We start from the raw sequence: 22,699 nt of genomic DNA, 5'->3' as shown, positions 1-22,699 counted from the left end.
AAGAATGCCACAGGAGCAAAGATTAACTTGCCAGAAAAGGAAGATGCAGAATGCTAAATCCTATTTGAAGTCTAGAGGGTAGTTCATAGTGACTTTGTGTTTTGTGTAGAAGGCAATTGAAGTGTTTGACTTCCTACCTAAACAAAGGTTGCAAAACTGAGAATTTGTGAAGAGGCCTTTGTATAATAGAAGGGGAGGGTTACATGTCTTGAAAATTTTTGGCCTCCGATTTTGTCGTGTTTATAAATACGTAAAGAGTGAGCATCAGGAGGATGGAGCCAGGCTCTTCTCGGTGACAACCAATGATAGGACAAGGGGAAATGGGTACAAACTGGAACACAGGAGGTTCCACTTAAATTTGAGAAGAAACTTCTTCCCAGTGAGGGTGCCAGAGCCTGGCCCAGGCTGCCCAGGGAGGTTGTGGAGTCTCCTTCTCGGCAGGCATTCAAACCCGCCTGGACACCTTCTGGTGTAACCTCATGTGGGTGCTCCTGCTCCGGCGGGGGGATTGCACTGGATGAGCTTTCGAGGTCCCTTCCAACCCCTGACATTCTGTGATTCTGTATTAGGTACAGGTATTCAGAAATTGGTAGAGCTGGATAAGCTGAAGCTTAATAACCCATTTAGTGAAGGCAAGTGGAGTTAAACTAGGTTGAAATTAATTCATTGTAATTATTCCTTGTATAGAAAGGATTAGCAAGCACTTTCTTTAAAATTTCTTGGAAAACTTCCGTGAAGCCCTAAATGTTAAAATAATGGAGGAGAACTACTTGGTACACCTCCTGCTTTCAGGATGCTGAGAAAGTAAACTACAATCTTTTGAGCAGACTTGCTGTGTGTCTGCTTGCTGAATCTGTGCAGAATGCTGTGTGTTATTGATACAGCTCTTCTGTCTTGGGTCAAGCAATATTTGAAGAGTCTGAGGAAAGGGTAAATTAGGCAGAGTTGCTCATTGGAAACATTTTCATGCTGAAGATCATTCCTTCTCCCCCCTGCCCTGTATTTGTTTTGCTTATATTCTGATCTGGCTTGTTCTGCCTTTGACGATTCAATCTTTACAAAATCTGTCTGTGAGTTTCTTTAAAGAGCTTGGCTTGTGCATGTAGCACTGCAGAAAGAAGTACAGTGAAGTTAGATACCACAGAGCTATTATTAGAGTTGGTTATGACCTATTAATAGAATGTATATTAATACTCACTGGGATTACTGCGTGTTCATAGCTGTTTGTAGCACTTCTAATTTGTGCTTTTACTCCTCCAGCCCTAACGAGAAAAGCATGAAACTGATATAGCTACATAACCTTTATCCTGTTTAAAATGCAAGTCAAACTTGTCAGTCTTACCCACTTGTCAATATATTATTTGCACTCCCCTCTTCAGGCTGATCTTCCTTTCAGTCACCGTCATCTTTTGAGTTGTGTTTTTGTCAATTCAGTTACTTTTAACACATTTTTTTTTTTCTTCACAAATATGGATTAAGTTGATAAGAATTTGGGTTGATTTTTTTTTTCTTTCTTTTTCTGTGTTAGAGCATTAAATCAGTATGTAAGTTTATGCAAAATAATTGAATAAAATCCTTTAATTTTTTTTCATGTATGTTCTGGGACTGATCAAAGCAATAGCTAAACAACTCAAGGTAGTGTCCTTGGTCAGTTAATAAAAGTAAAGTTCTGGTCAGAAAGCATTTGAACATTTGTATACTGATTATATGCCTGTGTCTATGTTGGAAGATATCTGTTTAGCTGTAGTTCTCTAGGTGTATTGCATTTATCTATTATCTTGAATAATCAAGAACATTACTGCCCATTTCATTCCACGGAATACTTAAAAATGACATGAAGGTCCTCCAGACAAAACTACAGGTGTGCCAAAATTGGCAGGCCTCGTTCTCATTCCACTTATAAACTTGATAATCAACCCACTGAAGTCTAGGACATGCTTATTCTGTAGAAGCTTATGTGAAGGATGTATCAAGGTAATGGCTAAGAAGCTGGAGATGTAGGACTAGGTCCAGTCAGCAGATCCACCAGCAGCCATGGGAAGGAACCAGAGTCTGCACTGTTTGTGTTATTCAGGAGTGGAGGCTGATGACATCCCACCTTTGTGGTATTTTTTGGTTAGCTGTACATGTTGGATAGGAGTACCATCAATGTACGGGTTCGTTTCTGTCCTGTGAAAGGCAGGGGCTTTTTTGTTTACTGTAGCCTTTTCTGTAGAAGAAAGAAGGCTGCTTTGCAAAGTGTGGAAAGTGAGATCGCGAGTTAGGAGATACTGACCTGGCAACAGAAGATGGCTAATTCATTCTCAATGTGAAGAGAATTTTTTTCCTGCATAAGCAAGAGAAACTCTTGTTCTTTCAAGAGGAAGAGATCCCTGTTGTGGTGGTGGTGTTTTTTGTTTTGTGTTTTTATTTGTTTTGTTTTGTGGGGGGTTATTTTTTGTTTTGTTTAAGGTAGTAAAGCCCAAATTCAAGCTATGTGTTCAAACCAAATTGACATAAATGCTCATTGAGATACTTAATAACAGCAAGTGTTCACAAACAGAAACAAATTGAGGCTGGTCACAGCTGTCAGCCTGTCCTGTGTACTTTGTGTTCTTGTGAATTGAGTATCTGTAAGAAACATTGGGTGAAGATGAGGAAAAGCAAATGCATAGTGGCAAGTGTAAATAGCAAAACTGAGTTCTGAAACAACTGTGTAGGGAGGAACTAAATAGTGAACTAGTGTGGCTCTGACCCTCTCACAATGAACAACAGGAGGAGCTGTATTTAACCCTTATTGTCCTTTCACGTTTGTCAGAATGCAAGCTATCTAAACTTAATTTTACAGTTTTCAAAAATATTATATCCTTTTGTACCTAGTCAAATGTAGACTAAATCCATTTTCACATGAGGGGGCTCCTATCTTATTTCCTCTCCCCATTCCACCCAAACATAAGCAAGGATTAAAAGCATAATAAATGCAGTGATGTATACTGGGTTTGTCTTAAGCTGTGCTTAGATTCCTGCCTTGCACAGGGTTGCACTGCATGTGGCAGCGTTAGCAGGGCAGAGCAGTAAGATTGAGCATGTGGTGCCAAAGACCTGCAGTCAAATCTATGCAACTGGGGGCAATCAAAGGTGTTACTCTGGACAAGCGCTGGTCTGGACCTGTGGGCTGACTGCCTATTTGCTGCTGGAGCAACTGGATGTTTTCCTCCAGTGCACTGTCTGGGTAGATTTTTTAGCTGAAAGAAATGCAGTTTGTGTGCTCTGACACAGTCCTGTCTATGTGCTTTACTTTGCATTGTGGAGCAGTCAAGAAACTCACTTCCAAAGCACCTGCCTTGTCAGGAACACTACTGTCAGTGTAGCTACTAGGCCTTCTGATGATAACTTATTTGTATGCCAAAGGAATACAATACATATATTATTACTTTAATGTTCTGGGATCTTTAATGATTGTGTAAGAAAATAATTTCCATTAAATTGTTTTTGCACAACACATTTTATAGTAGCTGTTTACATGTATTTTTAAAAAGGAAGGCTTCCATTTCAAATACAGATTTTTGCACAGTAGAATCTATTCATTCAGATCTAATTTGCTTTCTTGTTTTTGTTTGGGATTTTGGGCAGAGGTAGCTGTTTTAGTTAACAGTACCTCGCTCAGCTCTTTAAGAAGCAAACGAAAACCCCAGTGATATTGAAGTAACTGCTGTTGCAGCTGGGGACAGACTCTGTAGGAAGGCTGGCCTGGAGCACTTGGTGTTTGGATACTTTGGGTCACAATTCTGGGTGGTTCTAGAACCTGGTCTCCCTCTGCAGGACCCCCATAGCAACCGGCTCTGCTCGGTTACACAACAGAATGTTTCCTCCGACTGGGAGGGAGCGTGAGTATCCTGCCTTAGGCTGAACTTTGGTTTAGTGGATGTATTTCTTACTGACTCCTGTTTAATCTGTTTGTGTTTGCCTTGTGTTGCTCCTTTGTCTTCATTGTAAGTTTTCACAGAGGTTCTGAGAGAATTGAGTATAAAAAAATGTGGAGTTGAGTTCCTGTAGTAATGATGTGAAGCTGATCTACATGTAAATTTGCCTCCGTAGGATAAAACTGAGCAAAGCAGATGAAAGATTCCAAGCATTTTATTTGTTCAGAGTTAAATATTTATAATGATTTGCATTCAGTTAAGAAGTCTTTTAAACCCAGTTTGTTTGGTTGGGTTTTTGTGGGTGTGGTGGGTTTTTTTTTTGGTTTGTTTTGGTTTTGTTTTTTAAGTAATGGTAGGTAAACTAATCTAGCTGAAGTAGAGAAGTCTTTAAGTATATTAAAAGGAGAATTTCCAACTTGGAAATTTGGAGGAAATTCAGAGTAGTGTGGCATATGGATCTTTGGTTCTCAAAACAAGGGATTGGCAAACAGAAATAAAAATAAACTTTGACTAAAATGATTTTTTACCTTAAAACTGGAAGCCCATCATGATTTTTAATTTGCTGCTAGGCGTGGTGAAGAAATTATGTCATGAATGGCTTCCTCTCTCAAATTGGTCCCAAAAGATCTGTGTGTCTGAGCCTGTATAGCGGATGCTTGCTCTGGCTAAACTTCAAACGTGGTTTCCGTGGTGGCTGTTTGTTTCTTACTGTGATTTGCTTTCAGTTGTTTAACTTGTAATATGAATTGCTTAATAGAACCTTGAATATCTATGTATTTCTAAATTATTTGGGTTACATGGTGTATGTTGTGGGATTTGCTCCATAAGACTGAATAAACTGCTTTTAATAGAAACTTAGACTGGCTTGAAGGGTATGTTTGTTGCTAGGGGAACTTTCTCTTAAACCTGGTAACTTTTGTTGTTTTTATTTTGCTGCAGTTCAAGTTATTCTTCATCGGCTTTGGATTTTGAGACTGAAAACAAAATAGATCCAGTATTTGATTCACCAAGAATGTCACGGCGTAGTTTACGGTTAGCTGCTCTAGGATTGAGTAGGGCAGATGATGCACAAAATGATAACCTTCGTGACAGCTCTTATGCCGGAAACACGTCCTTCAGCGAACAGTCCTCTAGGTAAGCATTTTTATCATTACAAGTTAGTTTATTGCTTGGAGTCTTGAGACTTCCTGTTTGAACACTATAGTACAAATATAGGTTGCCTACTGTTATTCTTTGTTCTCAGTGCTTAGTGCCATACTTTGAAAATTGTGTTCAGTATGTGGTTTGCAATGAAGTCTTTGTAAAAGTGCTGGAAGGTGAGGATTTTCTTTTAAACCTGATTTGATCTGTCTGGTCACATCAGTGTTGAAATGCCTTGACTGTATGTTCGTTTAATAATAAAATTAGAAACTAAGAAACTTGCATCTTTAGTGCTATGTCTGTCTTGTCTTTATTTCCTAGGACGGTGAGGCAACGCAAAAGTACAAATAAACAATCTGGCAGTGCAAGACGCACGCCAAGGAAAAATCTATCCAGCTCTTCCATTTTTAGCCAAAGCAGTTTCAATAGCCATGCTAGTGACACGTCAATGGTATCCACTGTATTGGATGAATCTTTGATTCGAGAACGGACAGAAGTTGATCATTTCTGGGGTAGGCAATGATTGCTATTGCTTGTATCAAATTGTGAAAATTGCTTATAATTTGGTGTGTATAAATGTATGTTCACGTCTTTTTCCCACCCTTTCTCCATCCTGCCCCCAAACATATACATGTACTTGGACTTTTGCTGTAGATGTTTGCTTGCTAAGGTGTCTACTGGAAATTCACAGTCCAGTGTGTAAACTTGATTTACTGGCATAGTCAACATCAGGGCATGCTACACAGTCAAGTTAATGTGACAGGCAAACACAATTTTGTGATGCAACACTGTAGATTGTAATGATGTAACTATTTCTTATAATTACTTTATTCAAAATGCGCATAGAATACTGTATTTAAAGAATGGTAAACATGTAACTTGTCTTTGAAAAGCCAAAGGAAAAGCATTTTCTTGTTCGTTTATAGGCAGAAGTGTGTTTCAACTTAACATACCTTAATCTGAAAGTTTCAAATTAGTGGCATTTGAGTATTTCGTAAGAGTTTTAATGTGTGGCTGGCTGGTTTGTTTTTGCAAGTATATAAAAGTATAGTTTTCTGGAACCTGCTTTCCTCATTGAAGAGGAAAATATGGGAATTGTCTACATAAAGTATTGTCTGTGTAAGGTGTTGTGTGGGAAAGATCAACAACTTATATCTCCCAATTAAGACTATTTGTTTCTAGTGAGTACACTTGTGACCTTCCCAGAGTCCTGATGTAAAGAATTGTTTCAGTCTTAGTAGAATACATTCCTTCAGATTACCTGGCTCTTAAAACAGGATCTTAAAATACAGTAGTACCAAAGTAGTTACCAAGCAACAGAAACAGCGTAAGCTTGTAATTAGCTGCTTTAAAGTCACATGGGAGCTAAGAAAAGGTGTAGTTGCCATTCATATTTTGTCTGCCGCTTCTGTGGTAGAATGCTTTTCGCTGTTACCCTACTACGTTAATGTCTGAATATATGGATCTATTAATGTGGTGGACTGCAAAATATGTTAAATACTAATAATGAAGTGGATTTTCTTTGCAGTCTTAAAATTAGTAGGACTTTTAATTTGATTTAATGCCAGATATCATAATTGATTACAGACTTACTTATATTTGGGACCAATCTTTTTTTTTTTTTTCTTTTTCTATAAAGGTCTTGATGATGAAGGCGACCCTAAAGGTAACTGCACTTTCCTTTTCCTTCTGCATGCATTCTGTTTAATGGGAATTAGTGATGGCAATGCTGATGTCAATGCACTGAATGTTTTACTCTTGGCTTGCTAGGTGGTGATTCTACGCTGACACAGGGAAACGGCAATATAGCAACAGCAGAAACACAGACCACAATGATCAACGGCTACCCCTACAGTGACTGCAGCATGCTTTCTGAGCGGAAGGAGGTTCTTACTGCATACTCTGCTTCTCCTGTGCCATCTTCCAGAATTTACTCTAGGGACAGGAGCCAGAAACATGCATCTAGTAAGTTACTTTTTCTGGTGTTTATCTGGATAGCAGAATCATATACAGTTTTGTTAATGTATTTTCCATGTAGTGCAATTTTTCTACCCTGCTAAATTTACCGGTAACTAAATTCTAGAGATCAGCTTTTTCTACATCAGTTGAAACTTTTTGTCCTTGTCAGCTTCTGATATATAATTATCAACTCTTTTACAATGCTGCTGAATTAATTTCATAATGAAAACGCTGTGGTACCTTAACAAGTTATTTCCAAACTGATTTGGAACACACTGGGTAGTTCCAGTCAGCACTGATCGTAAGTTTCCTAATCTGGTATCAGATCAATATGTGTCTGTCTATGAAGGTTTTGGTCGGGGTTTTCAGATACAAACTTCTGTGCAGGTTTGTGTTTGGTTTTTCGATTTTTCTTTTTTTCATTAGATGGTTTGAACTTTGAAGATTGAGCAGAATTGTTACTTTGCAGAGCTTCTACTGTCCAGGAAATCACTGAGAGATACCTTTCTGCTTTTATTTTTTTTCTTCCTCATTTAACCTTGCAGCTTACCAGAGTGTTTCTAGAAGCTAAACCACAACTACCTGAAAAATTGAACTCCAAAGGGAGAAAACTGATTCCAAATTCCTAGTGACTGTATTCCTAAAGCTCAAAACCAAATGAGATTCTGCCTTTCCAAGGCAATCTCCATTCTATGGGTGTTTATCCTCAATGTCTTGACTGTGTCTGTCTGCTGCTTATATAGCATCTCAAATTTCTTGATTGTTGGTAGTCTGCAGTTACCACGGAGAACTCTTTTCTTGAGTGGCCTTGAATTAGAAAGGAACCAATTTTTAGATTACATAGGTGCATTGTTCTTTAAGTATGTTTTCAGTAGCAAGAAATCTGTTTGTTTGGACTTTTAAGGTGTGACTTTAAATGCTTTGAGTCAAGTATTTTTTGTTTAACATGTAGCACAGGTAGGAATTCTTTTGTCTTGACATGATGAACTATGCAAAGTGACACTGTATGAAAACTGCTTTTTGTACTCCTGAGTTTGTATTCACATAGGAAAACTTTACAAGGAGCTCATCTTTGTACATTCCCTTGGACCAGCAGTTTGGGTTAAACTTGGGGAGAGAAAAGGGGCCCACAATCATGGCATGTTTTTGGAATGTGGCTGAATCCAGGAAAGCAGCAGTGTGGTGGACTGCAGCTTTGTTCCCATGTTCTCTCTAGCACTTGAGGCAGAGTATTGTAGTAACTTCCTCCAATGTAAAGATGGAGAAGAAAGTGAAAAGTCCTCACCCTTTCAGATCCAAAATAAGAGTGTAGTCTCTTTGGAGCTATGACCCACAAAATCAGTATCAACAGCTCACATAATTGAGAAATCCTGAGTTCTGTAAGCAAGGGATTCATTGCTATTTAGAGTTCTTAATTCTCACTAAGAAAATATATTCTTACTGAAGTCATATTCTGCCTCGAAGGCATTTTCCCTAGGATGTGTAGTTCTTTACTGTAATAAACAACCAGAATTTTCAAACCACGCTTGCTTAAGTTTCGTACTCCTGAGTAAATAAGGGCTTTCCGTGCTTCATCCTCACTCTTCCTTCCACAAGGTAATGGTCACCAGAGAACAGAAGTACATCTTGATGTACGTGAATAATTTGTATTCACACTGGTTTTTTTTGATAGGAGGAACCTATTTCTACGTGAGTAAGATCCTACGAGTGGTCAAACATGCTGCAGCATCTTTTGCATCACTATTAGTGCAACTATTTCAAATGGTTTTGCTGAAGCTGGGTTATGAATTTAAAGGTACCTTTTCAGTTGTCTTCCTTGGTCTCCACACAAAACCAGAGTGTGTGTTGGGGTGTGTTTTTTTTTTTTTCTTACAAACTTCATCTTTGGCACTCTGGTGTTCTTTTTCTATAGTCTTTTGGCTGGCTTATGTCTTTCTCCCTTTTTTTATTATTATTTAATTATCACAGTTGTGCTACCTTTTTCATACTTTCCCTCCGTTTTGGAAGTATCGGGATTCACATATGTGAGATGTGTGTTACAGTGAGGATTCACGTGTTTGGTTTTGCTAGGAAGCAGTAGAAGGTGATATTTAAATCAAGAAACTTAATTTTTAAAAACTGTTTGGTGTGATAGTGTCAAATTCTAACTTCTCAATGTCTTTAGGTTTGGACTGTCTTGTTACCCTTAAGCCCACTGTGTGCTTAAAGCTTGATTAGATCGCTCTTGCAAAACTGCCATCATCGCTCTGCAATTCTCTAACACATATCTTGTTTTCCCTGAAATGCTTCATTCTTCTTGGGTGCTTTCTCTTCCTTAATACATGCTCTATGAGTGAAGTTAAATTGCCATAGGCAGAAGGTAACTCATTTTTGTGTGTGGATAAAACTTCATTCTCTTCCGTTCTCTCTGCCTCAGTGCCTTATAACTTGCTTAATGCTCTCAGTCTTAAGATCTATGATAAAAGCAACACAAAGATGTGACAGTTGGGCCATTTGACAGAAGAGTGGGAATAGGGACTTGTAATTTGATGAGTTCTTACTTAGGGTTTTTTAATTAACTTTGCTATCTGAAAACAAGCAGGAAGATTTTTGATCCAAAAGGCCCCCTGATATTTAACGAAGAAAACATAAGATTGAACAGAGTAGGCTTCTTCCTTGTTCACTTTTCAGGTTTCCTGTGAGTAAGCTGGCTTTAGTAGTGAACCAAGCCAGATTAGCTAAAATCTGCTTGTATGAAAGGCTTTGAACCGGAGAATGACATTCCACGTGTGCTTTTTGAATGTGTTGCAGCTCACTCGGACTACTATGGAAGCACAAACGTAAGGGAGTTTTACAGAAAAGATAGCCGTCTTGGAGTAATTGAGGAGTCAATATGTAAGTATAATGTTTTACATTCTTTTAGCCTTGGGCTGTACGCTAGGTTGTAGCTGTAATAATAATATCAGATGCCCCATGACTCTGTGGAAACTACAAAGTTTATTTTGCAATTTAGATGTAGAGAGGAGAATGGTGATTGCCTGGTGTACTGTTGTATTTCACCAAGCAAGTTTTATTCCATTGAAGCTTGCTTAGTGTTTGGGGTTTTTGTGGTTTTTTTGTTTGGTTTGTTTTGTTTTGTTTGATAACTGATATAACAAAATAAACTTGTTCAGATTATCTTGTAAAAATCTCGATTTGATCCTGGCTTTGTCCCGTTAATTGACTCTTACCACAACCAACAGGTGATGACTGTAAGGGGAAGAAACATCTTGAAATGTACACCACAGACCACACGCAATCCTCATGGGCTAAAAGGGTAGCAAGGACCATTTGGCACACCTTTTCTTATGCAGGTTGACTTGGACCTTTTTTCTTTTGCTTTTATTTTGCATCGCAATCTCGCAATGTTAATCATCCATATTGTTTTGTGGTTTTTTTCTTTTTCATCTTCATCTATCAAAGTAGATTAAAAAACTGTAAAGTGTCTAGAAAATTAATTTACTTAACACCTTTCCAGTTTGACTTCTTGCTCTGATACTGGCTTTTGTACAAGCTTGGCAGACTGCTTAGGTATGAGTAAAAACAAGGTGTAGACACAGAATACGCCTGGTGTGTTAGAGCAAGTCACATTGTTAATTTGTTGCACTTTTGGGGGAGTCTGTACTCTAGCTAGGTTGAAAAGCTGCCTTTAAGTGAAAGCAAGGTATACAGTATTTGTATGCAGATTATTTGAATAAAGGGTTTTTAACATTTTATTTTTGTTCTAGTGATAGTCAATTTTTACAGGAATCTTATATAGGGATAGAATCTTCCCTGTGAGATGAGCGTTCCCTAGCTTGAATGGCAGAGGCATCAAGAATCTGAGTACTCTTTATTCAGCAAAAGAAAATGATTTGAGACCCTTCAGTCACCTAAATGCTTTGCAAAATATTGGGTTGGTATATCTATAATCCCTCAGATTAACCCAGACATATCTGCTAATCTAAAAATGTAGGATTATTTTCTAAATGTGTACTACCTAGTTTGTTCTGTAGAACAAGCAGTCCTAGACTAGGATTTAGTAATTGTTGGCTTCAGTGAGCTTTAGGTTAGAGCGTTTTGTTATAGTGCATTGTAGTTTTGGGGGTTTTTTGGTTGTTGTGTTTGGTTTTTTTCTTATTTTTTTTAAAGAGACTCAAAACTGACATACCAAAGATCCTTGGGAACATTAAATTTGATGAAAATTTACTGATTGCAACTTCTAGTAGGGAATATCTTCTGTTATTTATCAGTATTTTTTAGACATTGTTATTTAATTCTTTCACTGGGATTTAGTTTTTAATTGTTCCCTCTTTTTACACATGAACCTAGATAATAAACTTGATCTATAAGTCCGAACAAATAAGATGCATTTAAAGTAGCATGTGCTTAGAACTTATTTTTATGGTAGTACTTTTGCTATTCTCTGTTATACTTAGCATGGCATTGTTAGATAAACATGCTACAAAATGTAAATTTTGATTTTGGAAAGTAATATTGTAAACGCACAGATGCTATTGATCATTCTGTCTATATACATGAGAATTCTATTTCTAGATTGTCTTCGTTTTACTTGGCTTTATATTTATTAGTAGCTTGCTTCGCTTTTAAGTAGTGAAGAACCAAGTTTGTAGATTACTGAAAGGTGTGGTTTGAAATTATGCAGAACATGTAACGGGCAGGTGATTGAGTCTGTTTTGCTGCACGTACTGCAAAAGAACCTCAAGCTTATTTATGTACGCTACCACATAGAGTTAATTTGTTATAATTTAGGTTACTTTATGCTTCACGTGTTGAGAACAGTGGGAGCAACAGGATGGCTTGTGTCCCAGAAGGTGTTGTCTCTACTTTGGCTGGCCGTTCTTGCTCCAGGTTACTATCCTAATCCATGTGTGTGTTGCCTGTTCCTTTGGACAAACTAGGAAACTGCAGCGTATGGCTTGCACTAATTCAACTATGCTTATGCTGTAGCTTTTGTATCTTGAAATGCATGTGCTACTTCACTCCCTCTATTGACCAAAGTTTACTTGATAAGAGGGTATATTTCTGTTCACAGGCATAACAGGAGACTAACCTGTTTCATGAGGGGGAATGAGTGTGTGAATAGCATAGAATATTGGGTATCAATAACAATGGGGCATGTTTGGTTTTGTAGTTGTTTCCTGTCGTGATACTCTTCTTAACAAAAACTGATGCTGCTAATCTGTGCATTTCTTGAAGCATACTTGTGTCTTCAGTGCATGGTAACTTGGATTCAAGCATTAACACTGAATTTCTGGCAAGATAGTATTGTTATAGCAAACGAGCATTTCATCTCTTTGCATGACTATTGGTTTTGTGGAGTAGCTGATGTTACTATGCTGTCATACTTGTGATTTCTAGATGTTAAGAATCTGCATGTGTTGCCTGTACTCATGCATCTCTCTGCTGTGCAAAGTATTCTTGGCTGCAGTTGCATGTCCTTCTGCTTGGTTTCTTTGAACATGTGCCACAGTAATTCTGTTTCACACCACCACTTTTTGTCTTCTAGGGAGGGCAGCTTCTGGCATGTTAAGGTTGCTTAGAACTGGGTGGTATCAACTTGTTACTCTGATGTCTTTGCTCAAGGTGTTTCTTCTAAGAAGGTGTGTATCCTTTGAAAAAATCTTTTGTGAACAAATTATTTACCCAGTTCTAAAACAATAGAATATGATAAATGTATTGTAAACCTCCCTCTCTCTTCCTCTAGATGCCTTCCAAAGTGCCACAAGCTGTTACTGTTTATCCCGCTCCTGCTTCTACTAGGTATGTGAATCGTTTAATATAATACAGACTGGTGTACGCTTACTACAGCTGTTCTGAAATAGCATTTCCAGTTGAACTTTTCGTTTATGAAGAAGATTCAGAAACAAAAAAAACAGGTTTGTTTGTGAACAGGGCAGTAATTCAGGATTTCAAAGTACTGACAAGTCAGTGAGCTTTCCCCTTGCCATGAGAGGAATACCCTTGTTTTAATGTCATAGAGCTCTTTACACAGAGAGAGTGGGTAAGTAAATGCACTAAAGGCTTTTTCCTTGACCTCGCTTCATAGGAATAGCAGTGAGCTCATAAAGAGTAGGCTGTGTACTGATTGCTTTGACGGTTGTCAATCTCCGTAAAAGTGTGGCTAAGTTACTTTACCAACTCATCTTAAGCCTTTCCTTTGTTCTAGACCATGCTTTAGTTGCCTAAAGTACTGTTATTTAGACTGGTTAGTTGACAGTGTTCCAGGCTAGGGGTCTACTGTGAAATAAACTAAGTCAGTTTAAAATATTACTGAAAGTGCTGGGCCATTTCTGAAAAGCACTTTCATGTCTTTGTGTGTCTAAAAAAACCTTGCAGCTACTTTGGGAAGAAGGTGAAGCTTCTTGGAAACTTACAGTGAGGATTCAGAATACTCTATACTAGGGAGTATAAGAAAGGAAGAAGTTACCCTGTGTAGAAAATGCTGTTACTTCTCACCAAGATATTGCAAAAAATATGCGTAATCTTTGTGAAATGGTAGATTGTTTCCATGGAAGGCTGAGTTTCCTCCAGCTTTTATTAGATATTACGCAATGTGGTATGTAGTAACTAGGGTATAAGGCAAGATATTTTCCATTGAGATAAAAAGCAGTATTTACATCTGCCTTCAGTGAGCATGGCCTGTCTTAATTGGTAAATGAGATCTAGGTCCCAGGGAAGCAGCAGTATGAGATGAAGGATGTACCATGATATATAAGTGCAAGTCGCATGCCTTACGTGAGTGGTACTGATGGATGTTCCCTAATATTCTTGAGTGCTTGACTTAACAACTTTAAAGCTGACTCATGCTGATTTTTATTTAGACTGGAGTAGTGTTCACTGTGACACCTACTTTGCAGACTTAAGGTAGATTGTGTCCTTAAGAAGATGATTTTTAGATAAAAGCAATCTTAAGGGAGAATTCTCTTGAACACTCTTTGTTTATGATCTAGGTATATGGTTTTGGGGCTTTGATGGCTTCATTTCGTTATTACCTTCACTGAACTGGACAAAAATCAATGAAATACAGAGAACAGATGGCTCTCTTCGTATTCCTGAACCACAGGCTGATTCTTTTCCCTCTGTGCAACCTCCAAAGGTAAGGGAGAACAGTCTAGGGAAAAACTTTATCTCAACTTCTTAACTCCCATGTATTCAGTATTTTGCAATAACTACTTGATACACAAGGGTAATGTAAACAAATGTCTTTATTTTTATATATTTTTAAAATAAATCTTTATACCGTAGGATACCATCAACGTCTTTGATTCTGGTCGTATAAGAGAACTGGAAAAGCAGATGTCCTTTGTGTCTGACAAATACCATTTCCATGATAAAGAATATAGCAAAGTGATGGTTCTGCTCCAAAATCTTCAAGATCAGGTTTCTCAGATGAGTGATAAAAGTGAAACATTGAAGCTAATAAAAAATGTGATGGGACAACATCTTCAAGATATGAAATCAGAGGACAAGGTAAGATAGTCAGTTATTGATGCTTTCTGATACTGATCAAAGTATTCTGTTTTCATAATGCAGATTATTAGCAATTTGACTTTAGGATTCTTTTTGTGTTACAGAATTAACTGATAGGTTGTAAGTGCCAGGGAGTAGTCATTCGTATTTGTTCTTCCTTTATTATTGCTGACAAAGAATTAATTCCAGATAGGTGGTCTATAGAGAAGGATGACTGTAGGAAGGACTAGTGACAAAGAAGGGGTTTTGTGGAAAACCATGTATAACCCCTACTGCTGCTGTATCAGGCCTTTACATTTATTAGTTTCTCACACTACCTGCAGGATAAGTCACTTAAGCACTCGCTTTGTAGACAATCTCAGTTCCGCTCTTTGTACTCCAAAAGAAAATACACCACCTTTTGCTTCTCTGTTTTTTGAAGACTGACTTCCTGGCTTTACATCAAGAACATGAGTTGCGCATCCTGATGCTGGAAGATCTGCTTGGAAAACTCTCTACTGAATCCAAGGTACTGAAAGTTAGCTTTGCTAACTCACTCTTATTGTAACCTGTTGATAAAATAGACTATTTTTTGTTGGCTATACAAAACCCCAGTTTGCTTTACTGTAGCTATTACAGTTCTTTCAGTCTCAAAACTTGTCTGTCTTCTTGCTCCCTCTTTCTGGAGGGATTTCAGTCCAGAGATTAAAAATGCTTCACTTGACCAGTGAGGCAGGTACTATTTGGAATAAAATCTTACACAGAGGCATAAATATAAATGTGGGGTTGGTCTTGTGTAGGTGGTGCTAAAATGTGTCATTTTCATTTAACATTCTTTATCCTCTTTCTGTCACTTGTGTTTCTTTGTATATGTTACAGCTAAGTTTTGTATTTTTTTAGGACATCCAGAAGGAGCTTGACATAGCCAAAGCAAAAACGATGAGGTATAAGCACTTTTCAAATATATTTTGCTTTTTCAATCCTGATGCTAACTGATGGTGATATACCTGTTCTTATTTGAAACACAACAATCGTTTTCTTTGTTAACAGACCTTAAGAGTTGTTTTGTCAGCAAGAGTACTTCTGTCTTATACTTGACTTCAACTGTGGTGCTGAACATCAGCACCAGGCCCACTTCCACTGTCTGAGCAGTCCTACAGTTACATTTTTTTATTAGAGATAGCTACTTATATAGCAGAGGAGAATGAGTGACTTCTCATAGTCTTATAAATGTATTAGAATTTTCCCTCAAATTGCTCAATGAAGTATACAGTAACTGCTTTTGATAGGCTTTATATTTAGATTATTGAATTATATCAATTCTAACCTTTGTCTCGGTTTGTCAGCTATACTACTTTCCACTCGTGCACTGTGTAACACCAGCATAAAAACTGCGGCATTTCAATAAGTAGTTTCCCCATTTGGAAGAGGAAGAGAAACACTAATTTGCTGAATTGTCATTTAAATTAGATCTAAATGTAAAATGCCTTTAGAATGATGGCTAATACTTATTTTCACAGCATTTGCTGTATTAGTCATATGTGACCTGCTACTTAAGCTCAAGTCGATACCTGCCTCTAAAGTTATTCTAGTTTAAGTAAGGTAACATGAAACTTGCTCTAGCCAGTGGCAAACTCATGCAAATAAAGTTTGACTGGTTTGCCAGAAACCTTAAATTCCAAAAAAAAATCTATATATGTTTGAGTTGTTAGTTTGTCAGCCTGGTGATGTTCTAAAGTCATCACTGCTGGACTTGTTCATAACTTCAAAATACTTTGCTTTGAGTATATTAATCCTGAGTATCCCATAAGTTACACCTTCAAGGAAGCACAAGCTCACAGTGTCTATCACGCTGAATAACTGAACTGGAAAAGCATTTTATATTAGACAAGTATGTTCTCACATATTTGGAATTCGATGGAATGATTCAAACTCCTAATTATTGACTCTTGTTTTTGTCAGAGATTACGATGAACATAGTCAACTTCTGTCCAGAGTTCAAAAGCTGGAACTAGAGTTTTCTCAGATGAAATTGGAGCTCTTAACTGGCGAAAGTGCGAGGGCTAGTTACGAGAAGAAAATAGACGTCATTCACCAAAAAGTAGGTTCTGTAACTGTCACAGTAAAACTTGGTACTCCTTGATTTTTTTTTTTTTTTTTTTTTTTTTTTTTGGTTTGGTTTTGGTTTTGTTGTTTTTGTGTGTGTGTATGTTTTGGGTTGGTGTGGGGTGTTTTTGTGTTCAGTAACTTTCGTGAAATGCACTGCAATAAGTAATGTGGGGGTGGTGTTTTATGTAGTGGTACTGTGGATTTTTTCCATTAATGCATCACATTTTACTAGACAAGAGTTTATGGCTCTTTTTCTACAACGGCAGATTTTTTTGCATTTAAGATACAATGCAGTAGCAGTTCTGTATACAGTACTTTGCTGTTCTTACTGACGTATTTTGCTAACCCATAGAAATTTAGAAAATAAACTAATGTAAAAGCAAGTTAGGTTTGTGATCCGAGAGTTGTTTTTTAAAAAAATCACACTTAAATTCTTTTGAAGCCTTTTATGAAGTCTGACTAGAATGTAGCCAACAAAATACAACAGTAAGTGCTAATACAGGATTATCAACTTTGACTAAAATACTGTCTTGTGATAATGCTCAAATTTGATCTGGCTATTGTGTATGGAATCAAAGCATACCATAAGTGATTAAGCGACTTGCTGAACTAGGCCTAACAAGTACACTGCTCTCCTTAGAGTGCCTTCTTTGAGCTGCTGCAGATGAATTTTATTCTGGAGTGTTAGCCCCCTAATGTAAAGTGCACATTTTAACAGAGCTTTAGGTGTGTCTTGTTCACCAAACCAATGAAGCATCCAGATTTCCCATGTGTTGTTCTGCACACCTGGCTGGTCTGTTATTTCAGATTAAGCCAGTGTAGTTAAAAACGCACGTGAAAGCTGGATTTCTGTGTAGTACGGAATGTATATATTGATTTCACGTGTGCCTATTACATATGCTGTATTACTCAATGGTTTGTAAAGACTAATCGTTTCTATTTTACATGGGTTCTACTAGGTAGATGCCCAGGTCAAAGAATCTGTCAAGCTAATGCTTTTTGGTGATCAACACGAAGACTTTCCTGAATCGCTTCTCCAATGGATTACGTCCAATTTTGTGAGCAAGACTGATCTGCAGACTTCGCTGCAGGATCTAGAGTTGCGGATCCTCAAGGATATTACTCTCCGTATGTCTGTTACAAACCAAAAACCAACATCTGAAATAGTAACAAATGCTGTGACTAATGCAGGGATTTCTGGAATCACAGAAGCGGTGAGTGAGCTTAAGTTCTCGAAAATTCAACTAAAACTGTAGAGAGTCCTTTTATAGGCATTTCGTGGAGCAGGACTGTCAGTATAAATGTTAATGATTTTAAGAAATGTTGGGAACAGTAATTGAAATGGGGAGAACTACAGAAAATGCTTTATAAAGTGTGTTCTTACAGCATTGCTTGTTACCTGTTGTGAGCATTTGTGTTTTTTCAAAATATGCTATCTTGAAAATTTAAGAATTCCCAAGAAACAAGTATATGAAAGAAATGCAGCTCAGAATCTTGGGAAGGTGATGGAAAGAATGTGACTTTTGAAGAAAACACCCATCAAGATGCAGTGTGAATTTGTATTTTCAGACAGACAGCCATGCATTAAAAATGGCCTCTGTCTTGGCAGAGGCTTTCAAAGACTTGTTGTGATTGAGTGCAGCATCCCAAAAAGATGCTTGCAACATCACAGATTTGTATTTATTGATAATTTTATCACATGATATTACTAAAATCTTTCCATTCTCTTCTATGTGTACATCTATAGCAAGTGCAAGTTATTGTAAACAATGCACTGAAACTCTACTCTCAAGACAAGACTGGTATGGTGGATTATGCCTTGGAATCTGCAGGTAAATAGTAGGAAAAACAACCTTTTTTTACTCTCCATGTTATTTATAGTATTTACTAAAAATCTTTAAATGAAGACTAAAGGTTTATAGAGCATCCTTGTGTGTTGCCTGATGCATGTTGTGTACAACTGGATAACAGAACTATAGATGTGTTTGTGTGGGGTGTACACACCACTGATCTCACTACGGAAAAAAATGTGTATTTTCAGCCCTCTTAAATTAAAAACCTTTAATGTGTTCTTAAAATAACATGGTACCTGATAGAAGCATATATCCCCAGAACATTATTAGAATTTAACAATATATTTAATAGCTTTTCTTCTGAGGAAAATAACTGGTGTATTCATTAAGCTTTGTGCAGATCTCTGCCTTAGAAGTCTTCAGGAAGAGAAGAGTCATTATTTCTGCTAACCTGGTGTGTCTTTTTTGAGGTGGCAGCATTGTGAGTACTCGCTGTTCTGAAACCTTCGAGACCCAAACGGCATTAATGAGCCTCTTTGGAATTCCTCTGTGGTACTTCTCTCAGTCGCCCAGAGTAGTGATTCAGGTAATTAAAGGCTGAGTAAACAAATTCAGCAATGTTATGTTGTGTTGAGTGGTTTGGGTTATTTTTTAAGTGCTGGATGTTTCTCTCTAATATATTGGGGAACATGGGCACTTCGAACTATGTTCCCAACAGTGGGATTCTTCTGGTAGTTCCTGGGCACTGTTTAAGTCCTACTCTAGCAAAATTAAGACCCTTATAGGAAGCTTGGCTGGTGCATTGTGCTTCTGCAAAGGATGAGCGCTGGGAGGGCTCCTGTTGAGAAGTAATCTCGAGGTGTGGTCTTCAGAACCTTGCTGTTAGTTGGGGTGGATGTGGTGTCTTCCTGAAGAGTTCTGCCAGATAGATTATGCCACTTACTAAGACTGTCCCTGATAATTCAGAATTCATTACAATGCTTTATTACAAAAAAAAAAAATTACAAAATGCTTGTAGTTGTGTTGTTGTTGTGTCCCATCCTGTTCTCTCCTCCTTTCTCCTGTTTAGCCGGACATGTATCCAGGAAACTGCTGGGCTTTCAAAGGATCCCAGGGGTATCTTGTAGTTAGACTTGCAATCAAGATCTATCCAACTGCCTTTACACTGGAACACATACCGAAAGCAGTTGCACTAACAGGAAATATCACCAGTGCTCTTAAGAATTTTGCAGTATATGTAAGTCTGTCTCTGAATTTAAGCTGATGTTTGTATGCGTAAAGAATATATGTGTTGCATATCTTGGAAAATAATAACTTGAGGGAGGACAGCTAAAAGTGTTTCAGTCATTGCTCTTAAAATTCCTTATATTTCTAAATAAGCTTTGAGATTGGGAATAAGGGTTGCAACTAATTTTGGGGGAGTTTTTCTCTTGCTTTATAAAGTAGTAGACATTTTGGAGGGGAGATGATGGGTTTTAATTTCATGTAGTTCTTTCATACACTGTTTCGCTTTCCTCCACTCCTTCTCCCCCAATTTTAGCTCTTTACCTTATTGATGATGTGCCTTAAATATTTTTTTAAAATTGATTTTTAACTCACACCACAGTTGTGTAGGCATGATTGCGGAACAGAAGACCACAGGCTCCATCAGATTGTAGTTGTGGCATCTAAAAACTACTTGTCTAATTCTTTTAAATGCTTAAGCAGTCATCTGCAAGCATCTGAATCTTGACTTCAGTCTTGTTTAGAACCTTGCTGTTTTCTCATTCTTGTTTGTCCTGAGCAGTTTATATTGTACAGTGTGATATAGTGGTTTTGCTATGGAAATTAAGGGGTTTGACCATGAATATGTATAAACATAGCACAACTATTTGCAGTGCAGGCAACTCAAATACAGAGCCATGCCTGAACTAGCGTTAAGTTGCACAGGAAGCATTCTGATCTTGGTTTGACAGACATCTGAATGCTGTCTGTTGATAGTTATGTACACTTGCTTCTGGCTTTGCTTTGATTTGAGACTTGACAGAAGCAAAAATCTTTATCCTGTTGTTACAGGGACTAGATGACGAATATCAAGAAGAAGGAAAACTTCTGGGACAGTATGTCTATGATGAAGCAGGAGAACCGCTGCAGACGTTTCCAGTGATGGTAAGTCTGGACGATAAAATTAAAAGTGTCAGGAGAAAGGGACTCGTATTTTCCATGGTTGTGTGCAGCAACCAGTGAAGGAAAAAGGCCCCTTTCTCTGGCTACTGCAGAAACTGAGGTAGAAACTATCTACCCGTCTGCCTTGAAACCTGGGGTCTAAACAGATTAGAGGGAAGGAAAGGTTTGTGCCATCTGGACACAAATAGTGTGAAGATGCTAAACGTGAAGAATCTGCTTCATGCTGCTTCTGACTCCCTTCACAAATAACCAGTTGTAAGGCAAGGAAGGTTCTGTGCAAAGGGGCAGAAAGTTCCCAAATTGTGACATATTAATAAAAGCTGGCTGTTCTAGTTTCTTGCAACTACCAGTTCAGTTGCACCAGTTCATACTAGAAACCTAACTCTGGCTTGTGTGTTTGCTTTTTCCTTCTCCAGGAGAACAGTGAAAACGCATTCCAAGTAGTGGAACTGAGAATTTTCTCTAACTGGGGACATGTAGAATATACATGCCTTTATCGGTTCAGAGTGCACGGGAAACCTGCCGAATAATCTCCTACACTACAGCTTGGGTTGTTTTTGTTGTACATTTCGTTATCAATTTGTATATACCGGAAAGCCTACAACACTGGAATCTTCAAAGGACAAGGATACAAGATATATACTACAGAACTATTGATCCTCTGATAAAGGCAGAAGACTGTCAGCAGAACTGTTTAAAAAAATTTATTTGCTGTAATGCTCAGCTTGTAATTGCCATTAGCTTTATATTTTTCTGTCCATGCTGAAATATTGCATGCAAACTACTCTGGTTCATAAAGCCCAGTTGGCAAACACATGACACATACTTTATTACAAATGAATGTATAAGGGTTTTTTTAAATGAATAAACCACACTTTCTGCATCTAGAAATCTGTTTTTCTTAAAATCCAGGACTTGACTGCATACTTCTATTAGCTTGGCACCATAGGCCGAAGCCTGTGGTACATTTTAAATACGGACTGTGGCTAAAGGCGTCCTTCAGTTGACCCTTGGTTTTGGCCTTTTTGGTGGATCCAGAAGGGCTTTGATACATGTTGAATATGATAAATATTACTGTCAGGGAAAGAACACAACCAAAACTAGTTTAAACACCAGCGACTGAGAATGCTTTACTGTAATTTGTGGCCATGAATTGCTCTAAAAGTCAGGGATAACTTTAAATAACTGAAGTTATTTTAAGGGTTTTTACCATAGCAACGTGGCCAGTTTGTTCTTTAGTGTTAATTCCAAATCGGCCTTGATGTACTGACTTGACTGGATCTGAGCTGATAAGCCTGCTAAATTGCTTAGTAAACATTAGTATACAACAATTAATTTGTCAAAAATCTCCGAGACAAGAATTCCTTAGGCTGGTTCATTGTAACACTCGGGAAATGTTGCGTGTAGGGAAACAAGCCTGAAGTAAAACCTCAGTACTCCACATTTACAAGAGGGATTTCTGCACTGAAGTACTCAGGGGTTCTTTAGATCATCCCCAGAAAATGTAGTTGGGTGTAGTATGGTGAGCCATGTCTTGTTCTCAGAAGTGACATTTCCATGTAGAATGAGATGAGAGACGAAACTACTTTTTCAGAAGTACTTTTACAGATATACTTGTATGCGGAATATTTATCTTGCTGTTATAACGCCTTTTATATTAACCCATGAACCGTTAACACATGGAACTGCTGACGGGTTTTCTGAAGAGAGTTATGTATGTTGCACAACAGTCCTCGAATGTTTGAAAAACAAGTCTCCACGTGAAAAACTTTTTTTTTCACTTGAGCTAGAGACAGAACCTATGGCCTACGCAGAGGAGCTAGATTATATGTGTACAGGTGTTTTCATATTATAGGTTACATATTTAAAATTAGAGTTATCCTGTGTAAAATGAAATTAGGTAGGCAGGGTGGGATATTTTGAATAACACTAACTTATTTTTAAAAAAGCAAGATAGGACTTTGTGCAATGTATTTTTGTAAATGCTTTTCAAAATGTCTGTTATTCTTTGCTGCCTCCAAACTGACAAGATGCTATTGAGATGTTTAAATAAAAGAGTTTTAATTTTTGAAAGTGCATGTAATATTTGAAATGAGAAATAAAGCTGCTTTTCTGTATATTTTTTTTATCACCTGCTTAAATATTAGATATCAGAGACTG

The 22,699-nt window shown here is 37.6% G+C and overlaps 1 protein-coding gene across 8 annotated transcripts in view; it reads left to right on the top strand.

Annotated features, from left to right (window-relative positions):
- The window catches only part of SUN1 (Sad1 and UNC84 domain containing 1), a 35,788-nt gene extending 13,148 nt beyond the window's left edge, over positions 1-22,640 (top strand). For 7 of the 8 annotated variants that reach the window (XM_065645274.1, XM_065645280.1, XM_065645272.1 and 4 more), the window contains 21 exons: positions 4,842-5,036; positions 5,364-5,554; positions 6,682-6,708; positions 6,813-7,007; positions 8,674-8,796; positions 9,792-9,875; positions 10,223-10,333; positions 11,772-11,870; positions 12,529-12,622; positions 12,727-12,782; positions 13,973-14,118; positions 14,268-14,492; positions 14,914-15,000; positions 15,372-15,415; positions 16,434-16,576; positions 17,544-17,794; positions 18,328-18,412; positions 18,844-18,959; positions 19,443-19,610; positions 20,429-20,521; positions 20,956-22,640. In XM_065645274.1, coding sequence (XP_065501346.1) covers positions 4,842-5,036; positions 5,364-5,554; positions 6,682-6,708; positions 6,813-7,007; positions 8,674-8,796; positions 9,792-9,875; positions 10,223-10,333; positions 11,772-11,870; positions 12,529-12,622; positions 12,727-12,782; positions 13,973-14,118; positions 14,268-14,492; positions 14,914-15,000; positions 15,372-15,415; positions 16,434-16,576; positions 17,544-17,794; positions 18,328-18,412; positions 18,844-18,959; positions 19,443-19,610; positions 20,429-20,521; positions 20,956-21,069 — 2,647 coding nt within the window. In that variant the 3' untranslated portion in view covers positions 21,070-22,640. The remainder of the gene's footprint in view (positions 1-4,841; positions 5,037-5,363; positions 5,555-6,681; positions 6,709-6,812; positions 7,008-8,673; positions 8,797-9,791; positions 9,876-10,222; positions 10,334-11,771; positions 11,871-12,528; positions 12,623-12,726; positions 12,783-13,972; positions 14,119-14,267; positions 14,493-14,913; positions 15,001-15,371; positions 15,416-16,433; positions 16,577-17,543; positions 17,795-18,327; positions 18,413-18,843; positions 18,960-19,442; positions 19,611-20,428; positions 20,522-20,955) is intronic. The other variant, XM_065645279.1, reaches the window with a different exon arrangement.
- Positions 22,641-22,699: the final 59 nt, after the last annotated feature.

The sequence above is a fragment of the Caloenas nicobarica genome, chromosome 14 (genome assembly GCF_036013445.1).
Source record: "Caloenas nicobarica isolate bCalNic1 chromosome 14, bCalNic1.hap1, whole genome shotgun sequence".
Lineage (NCBI taxonomy): Eukaryota > Metazoa > Chordata > Aves > Columbiformes > Columbidae > Caloenas > Caloenas nicobarica.
This window is presented reverse-complemented; position numbering and strand designations above follow the sequence as displayed.